Raw genomic sequence first — 8242 nt, 5'->3', positions numbered from 1 at the left:
AACAAATTTTAACTTAACACTCGTACCAACTATTAAGCGTTCGAAGAAAACTTGCCAAATGGAACGCTACGATTCCCGTTTGGGCTTTCCGTTGAATCCTGTTCTCATACAATGCGTTTCTTTTTAAATTGGAGCTCATTTTAAAGCAAAAAACTTTAATTAACACAAGAGTCTAATTTACTAATGTGAAAAACATTAATAAAAAGTAATTAACTGAAACCGAATAAGTTTGTTTTGGTAAAGCACTGACACTACTTTAGACGAAGTAATATTAATATTACATCTAGACCTGCAAGTTTTAATAACTTTATTGAAGTGCTTTATTAACTTTTATTAAACTTTTACAAACGAATTAACAAAATGAAATCAGCTTCAATATAGAAAGTAGTTTTTCCTTACTTAAGGAAATTGAAATAAACAAGTTATAAAAGACAGTGGAAGTTAAAATACATAACCTTAATTATTATTTATTTATTATTATTATTTATGGTGCATTTTGATTGTACATTTGGGAAACACCTGTGCTTACTTACACATATAAATGGTTATACAACGGTACATCTATCAATATCAAGAAATAAAGCTACTTCACCGAAGTTTGTTCGGTCTACCCTACAAATTTAGTTTCAGCACTGTTGTTTACCGGATTCTGTAGATACGATTTCACAAATACGTTTAAGTAAGAGATTTTGTAATCAAATTTATGCATTGTTATACATTCGATCTTGTAAATTGCAATTGCTACGGCTCTTCTTTCGACTGGCTCGAAAGTATAGGGATATCTCCACAATCAAGCAACAAGATGCAACAACCATTGAAAAGCAATAAAATATTAGAATGAAGTAGAACTTTTGAACTGACAAAGGCATCGTCAACTCGTCCTCTTCAGTAATTATACAGAGCTCCCCAAGATAAGCCATTTGATCTACCTTGCTCTCTATAAGTTTAGTTTCAAAAAATTGATGTGCCCTGGACCAATATAAAATCAAGTTATTAAAAAAAAAGAACGAATCATAGCAAGTAGACTCACGTTTTCTTGATGATATTTTTAAATTCTTTTCTGATGTCCTTTCGAAAATATATTGTAAACATTGAGAAATACAAAGGCTTTTTGGAAAAATAGATATTTCGGAAATTGCCACAAAACTGTGATGAAATTATCGATACAGTTCGTTTAAACATAATGTAAGCGCTATTGCCTAAACTCATGTCATCAATTGCCCCAAACGGATCCAATGTATCCGTGGTAATTGCCGTATCTTTGTTGAAAATACTGTTCCTGATTTTAACTGCCGTCGGGTGTTTAGAGTTCTGAAATTTCATAATTTCTTGAACAGTGAAACCAAAATTTCCTCGTAATATGAAAAAAGCATTTATCTCTAATTATGCCTAATTATTAAAGCTAAATGTTTCTAGAGAAAGGGAACGTGAAGGCTTACTTTTATGTCATTGTAAGGCGGTGTGCTATCTACTAGAAACAGTTTTATTGGGTTTGTCAAAAAATCTTCTAGTGTCTCGTATCGAAATGGATCGTCGGCCTTTGCCAGCTTGGAATACATTACTCCAGTGAATGATACGGACAAATTAAAAGCGGAGAGGACCCAAGCAATGACGCAAAGACGCTCGTAACAATGGCTAATGTAGTTAACATCTGAACGAAAAGTCTTTATTTTTTACCAAATACACACTTCGTGTTAGACAAGAATTGTAATTAGACACGTCGTACCTTGATTGATCAGAGACTTGTAAGAACTAAACAGACAATTTTGAAATTCAAATAGAAATGACTGCGATCGAAATTTTAAATATTTCTTAATGGTCAGCAATAAGCTCCAACACAGCGTAAACGCAAAAAAAGCGCAAGTTACGGCAATCCAAAGCTTAGAAATTCAAATTTGTTTTATACTTTCAATAATATGCAAGCACCAATAACGTTTATTTCAATCCTTACTGCAGTTTGAAAAGAACGTAACGAAGCAATGTAATCAGGGTGAAATTTTTTGGGAGGTCCCGAAATGATGACCCAATCTTCTTGCGCTATTACCGCTGTGTAGTCCAAGTATTCCACCCTTTGTTGATCCAGATATAGAGGTATAACGCTAAATTGGGTTTCCTTGTTGAAATATAACGAAATCCATAGAGTTAATAAACAAATGTACGAAATGTGAGAGGTTCTTCAATTCTCACATTGCGCATTAGGGACCCCATAACTGCTGTTCCATCGGTGCTAGAGGTTATTTCACCCATATCAAGAAAGCCAATGAATTCAACACCCAAACTACAATAATTAAGCACGTCAATAACGCATTGTACATCCCTTTAATTCCAATTAATATTTACCTGATGTTAAATTTGGAACGTAGAGTTAGCCAAAAAAGTGCCATAAGACCGCTTACACCATCCGGCCCTGGTTCAGCGAAAAAAGGCGCCTGCAAATATAAATACATTTTTTTATCGAACGTGTTCGAACAAGAAATATTTCAACAATTTTTTTTACCTGTGTTGCTACTCCTTTCATGCGCTTCTCGAATCTATCTGTAGTTAATCACTTTGGAAACCTGGATTTAGTAAATTTCGAATAAGCAATGTGTTGTTTTATCAGACACCATTCGGTTCAACGTCAAAAGGAATCTGCAAATGAATAGAATTTAAATTGTAATTGAAATTGAAGATGAACATTTCGCCTTGTTAAATTTACCAACTCGCAAGATTGATTACTTGGAAATTCACAATTGTTTATGAAATGAAATTAAATATATCTCGGAGAAAGAAGAGAAAAGTTGAGGAGCGGAAGGTCACGTGATCTTTTAACTTTTAAGTGGGAAACCAAGGAGAAGCAATGACTCACGTGATCCTTTATTCGTGAAACCAAGCAGGAGAAGTTCGTCACGTGATATTTTAAGAGGGAAACCGCGGACGAGGTAGATCTGAAAACAAATTTTAACTTAACACTCGTACCAACTATACTAAGCGTTCGAAGAAAACATGTCAAATGTAACAAAACTTGATTCCCGTTTGGGCTATACGTTGAATCCTCTTCTCATACAATGCGTTTCTTTTTAAATTGGAGCTCATTTTCAAGCAAAAAACTTTAATTAACACTAGAGTCTAATTTACTAATGCCAAAAACATTAATAAAAAGTATTTAACTAAAACTGAACAAGTTTTTTTTTGGTAAAGCACTGTCACTACTTTAGACGAAGTAATATTAATAATACATCTAGACCAGCAAATTTTAATAACTTTATTGAAGTGCTTTATTAACTTTTATTAAACTTTTAAAAATGAATTAACAAAATGAAATCAGCTTCAATATAGAAAGTACTTCTTCCTTACTTAAGGAAATTGAAATAAATTAATAAGTTATTTCACGTATTGCAATTAAGTATTCACAAAGCCAAGTCATTATCTTCTGCGAACAGTAGTGTTTACGTGAGAATATAAGGTAATTGCTTTATAGCGTGTATAATTATTTTTTTCGGTTATATGTATATATATATATATATATATATATATATATATATATATATATATATATATATATATATATATATATATATATATATATATATATATATATATATATATATATAATATATATATATATATTTTAGTTTAAGGAAAGGACCACCTATTTTTCATGTTAATTGAGCTGTTTGCTTCTTTCCTGGTGTTCAAATTATTTCAAAAACTGCTATCATAGTGAAATTTTAATGAACCTCGTCTTATATTCAAAAGAAAAATACTCTTTACATCATTAAATTAAAATTAGAAAGTACATTTTAATTTAGACTTGCCATTTAACATGATTAAATGAAAATAATATGAAAATTGTAGCGTTATAGACTTAAGGTCTTTCAATCATGGTTTGCTGGAGATAAATGGTTATTTACATTAACCGCTAATTTGGCTAAGATTTCTATATATTTTCTGTTAAAAATTTTAAGTCGATGAGTCTCTCTGAGGTACAACTTCGTTCTCTCGGCATCACCACTCAATTGAATGATATATATATATATATATAATAGTGGATCATATATTTTTATACAAGGCTGCGGTGAAACAGATTATAGTTTGCTGGGGGACATTCTAGTCCTGTATAGAAAAAAATCAATAGTAGAAACTTAATGGTAGATCATAAATTTATGGTCAGACATATTTCATTAATTTTGAAACTAATTGTACAAGGTAGAAATAGAAATGATGAATCTGATTTTGACCATTGTACTCCAAATAAGGGTTCGTCTGATAGCCTGCAATATAGATTAACAGTTAAAACGCTTCCAGTTCAAGGATCCTTTTTTTCTGACGCTTCTTTGGAGCCATGATAGAAGGCAGAGACATCTCTATAATCAAGCAACAAGTTGCAAGAGCCATTGTAAAGCCATAAAATATTAGAATGAAGTAGAACTTGTGAATTGACAAAGGCATCGTTAACACTTCCTCTTGCCTAATGATACAGAACTCCCCAAGTTCCGCCAGTTGATCTATTTTAGCCGTCAGAAGATGACTCTCAACAAGTTTATGCATCCTAGTATAATTACCATTAGAAAATAAAATTTTAAAAATTAAAACTATTTAAGAGACTCACGTGTTTTTAATGGTGTTTTGAAATTGCAATCCGATGTCTTTACGAAAATACATTGTAAACATTGTTTCGACTAAAGGATCTTTGGAAATATATACATTTTGCAAAGTTCCACAAAAAATGGCTGACGTTGCTAAAATAGCTCGTTTAAACATAACGCAAGCAACATTGCCTAAACTCATTTCCATAAATTCTTGTGCAGGGTCGAATCCAGCCATGCTGACCGCTGTGTCTTCCAACACAACTTTATTCCAAATTTTTACAGCCGTTGGGTGTTTAGAGTTCTAAAAGTTTCATGGTTTCAATAAGAGTTAATCAATCCAAGAAATATGTATCTCAAATTCGAAAGGGATCTAATGTTAATGTTGAGAAACTAGCAGTAGAGTCCACTTCAACCAACCCTCGAGGGAATAGAGGAGGGGTATGCCAAAGTGGGGGAAGACAGATAGTGAGAGATAGTGTGTGAGAGAGGGAGGGAGGGAGAGGGAGAGAGAGGAAGGGAGCGAGTTAGAGATGGAGGGAGCGAGTTAGAGATGGAGGGAGCGAGTTAGAGATGGAGAGAGCGAGTTAGAGATGGAGGGAGCGAGTTAGAGATGGAGGGAGCGAGTTAGAGATGGAGGGAGCGAGTTAGAGATGGAGGGAGCGAGTTAGAGATGGAGGGAGCGAGTTAGAGATGGAGAGAGCGAGTTAGAGATGGAGAGAGCGAGTTAGAGATGGAGGGAGCGAGTTAGAGATGGAGGGAGCGAGTTAGAGATGGAGGGAGCGAGTTAGAGATGGAGGGAGCGAGTTAGAGATGGAGAGAGCGAGTTAGAGATGGAGAGAGCGAGTTAGAGATGGAGGGAGCGAGTTAGAGATGGAGGGAGCGAGTTAGAGATGGAGAGAGCGAGTTAGAGATGGAGAGAGCGAGTTAGAGATGGAGAGAGCGAGTTAGAGATGGAGAGAGCGAGTTAGAGATGGAGAGAGCGAGTTAGAGATGGAGGGAGCGAGTTAGAGATGGAGAGGTTTTCGCCCATACGCAAATCAAGTCAAGTTATTGTTTGTTCTTCTGACCCGCCATTTTCCTAAATTTCTACATATTTTACAAACGCATTTCATCTCTTTATGTGTATTCTATCGCAGGATAATGTCATTGATTAAATTCATGGAACCACGCATTCTCCAAAAAGGGAGGCTGTAGATCAAAGAAAGTTTTAAAAGAGACGTGAAAGTTTACTTTTATCTCGTTGTACGGCGGTGAGTCTTCCAACAGAATCAGTTTTATTGGATTTATTAAAAAGTCTTCTAGTGTCTCGTATCGAAATGGATCGTCGGCCTTGGCCAGCTTCGAGAACATTACTCCAGTGAATGATATGGACAAATTGTAGGCAGCGATCAGCCAACCAATGACGCAAAGACGCTCGTAAAAATGACCAATGCGATTTAGATCTGAATGAGATTTATAAATTTTAGACGCGTTGGTTTTAACTGAATATCAATTTCATATTAAATGAAGAATTGCAACGTGAAACGTTGTACCCTGATTGATCAAAGACTTGTAAGAACTAAACAGGCAGTTTTGAAATTCAAATAGTAATGACTGCAATCGAAATTTGAAATATTTCTTAATTGTCAACAATAAACTCCAAACCAACGAAAACGAAAATAGAGAGCAAGTGACGGCAATCCAGAGCTTGAAAATTCACAATTTATGTTGTTGCATCAATAAACATACGTAATTGCCGTAATTGCGTTTAATTCAATATTTACTGTATTTTGAAAAGAGCTTAACGAAGCGAAATAATCCGAGTGATATATTTTGGGAGGTCCTGAAAGTATGATCCATTCTTCTTGCGCTGTTATCGTTGTGTAGCCTAAATATTTCACGCCTAGTTCATCTAGATATTGAGGTATAATGCTAAATTGAGTTTCCTAGACGATGGAATACAAAGACCCATAGAATTAATTTCCATATGGAGTTGAACTATTTCTTATGACAAATGATATTTGAATTAGGGCTTGTTCAAATCTCACATTGCGTAATAATGACCCCATCATTCCCGTTCCATCAGTGCTAGAGGTTATTTGACCCATGTCAAGAAGGCCAACGAATTCAACAGATAAACTACAATGAAAAAGGTTAGTTATCGTAGGGCCGTAATTTGCATGTCTTTTAGCGCAAAATCAATGATGGAAAAAGAGAGTTGCAAAAGGTTAAAGCAGGGAGAAGAGACTTGGGAGGCAGTTTTAGTCTAATGTTAAAGAAGCAGTAATATAAACGGAAGGGGAAAAAAGGGAGGGTAGGAATTTTTATCTCTATCTCCTTCGATTCCAGCTAACGCGCACGCGCGAGTGACGTCGGTTACTACACTATCACCAGCTACCACTTCCAGTTCAAAGCCTGTTCTTAAATTTGACTCATGCGCGTGGACAACCCGGCGAGTTACTGAGCCAGCGCCTAGAGACGAGTTTAGCCACAAAGCGAACAAATCCGCCTATTCGCATTATTACTCCCTCTCAAGTCTCACCTCCCTGGTTAAAGTTAGAACAGTTCAGAAATGTGTGTGTGGTCATAAATTTTTCCAGTCTTAGTTGAAAGCTTAAGGTTACGTTTGACGCAAAACATACCTAATATTGAGTTGGGATCGTAAAATTTGCCATATATGTTCTAGAGGACCTTGAACACCATCAGGACCTTCATCAATGTAGAAAGGCACCTGCAACATAAAAACAATATTTTTAATGAAGTTTTTCACCTGAGATTTAGGAAAATTTCAGAAATCTTATTTACCGTAGTTGCTACGGCTTTCATGTGCATCTCGAAACTACCTGTGGATACGGAATGTTAGAAAATATGACACGGCGTCCGATCAAAGTAAAAACAGAATAGTTTCTATTTAGCTTGAGTCCCAAATAAGAACTCAATACTGATAAGGGTCAAGTAAATGTTTTGCACGAAAATGTTAATCATTTTAACGCAGCTTATTTAATAATTTATTTTGTACAAAGGACTAAGGCAATGTTATTACTGTCGCCTGTATTTAATTAAGTTTGCTATAGATCCTATATCGAAATCTTTTTTCTCTTCATTAAAGTTTCCGTGAGTGTGTGTTGAATATGATATAGCGTGTTATAGAAATACCAGAAGAAAATAGGGGAAGTGGGTAGCCGTAGCCTTGAGCCATACAAGTCGTCCAGTGATTCTCACTTACAATGGTCGATTCCCCTACCACCCTTAAAATTTGAATCTGGCCAATCGGCGCGAGGCATAAAATAGTACCAGTCTACCAGATTTCATTGCGAACGCCACCATGTAGCGAACTGTGGAACTAACTTGTGTAGTCTGCTTATATTTCTGCTGTGCTTCAGTTTGAGTTAGGGTTACGTCAGGCAACGGGTTAATGCGGATATTGGTTTAATTAACGACGAAAATTCGGTTATTTAATAAAATGAATGTCGTTAAGAGTACGCAGTGTGATTTAACGTACAAGGAAACTACCGATAAGAAAATTCAGGCTGTGTTGAAAGGAAAAGTAAGATCTACCCAAACCAATCCCAATGTTAAAAATCAAACTACAACAACTTGGATACAACTTTATTACTTTGAACTCTTCCCTATCACAGTTTAAAACTTCGGACAAGTTAATTTTTTCCCTGGAACTTAGAAATACCATTGTA

General features: G+C 35.3%; 2 protein-coding genes across 2 annotated transcripts; both read right to left on the bottom strand.

Moving 5' to 3' along the window:
* Nucleotides 1-701: 701 nt before the first annotated feature.
* Nucleotides 702-2518, bottom strand: LOC149618580 (uncharacterized). Its single transcript, XM_089854504.1, has 8 exons — nt 2498-2518; nt 2341-2429; nt 2188-2278; nt 1952-2113; nt 1727-1880; nt 1440-1651; nt 1031-1311; nt 702-969 (listed from the first exon to the last, which is right to left on the bottom strand). The coding sequence occupies exons 1-8, from the start codon at nt 2516-2518 to the stop codon at nt 702-704; spliced, it is 1278 nt and encodes a 425-aa protein (XP_089710630.1).
* Nucleotides 2519-3695: 1177 nt separating this feature from the next.
* Nucleotides 3696-7447, bottom strand: LOC149618579 (uncharacterized). The gene is made up of 8 exons (XM_089854503.1): nt 7356-7447; nt 7193-7281; nt 6599-6689; nt 6335-6496; nt 6104-6257; nt 5802-6013; nt 4592-4872; nt 3696-4531 (listed from the first exon to the last, which is right to left on the bottom strand). Exons 1-8 carry the CDS (start codon nt 7380-7382, stop codon nt 4273-4275), a joined length of 1275 nt encoding a protein of 424 aa, XP_089710629.1. The 5' UTR covers nt 7383-7447; the 3' UTR covers nt 3696-4272.
* Between the last annotated feature and the right edge of the window lie 795 nt (nt 7448-8242).

This window comes from Phalangium opilio, unplaced genomic scaffold (assembly GCF_054372755.1).
Source record: "Phalangium opilio isolate 3A_F unplaced genomic scaffold, DU_Popi_V2 ptg000209l_1, whole genome shotgun sequence".
Classification (NCBI taxonomy): domain Eukaryota; kingdom Metazoa; phylum Arthropoda; class Arachnida; order Opiliones; family Phalangiidae; genus Phalangium; species Phalangium opilio.
Note: the sequence above shows the minus strand (reverse complement) of the source record. Positions and strands in the feature narration are given on the sequence as shown.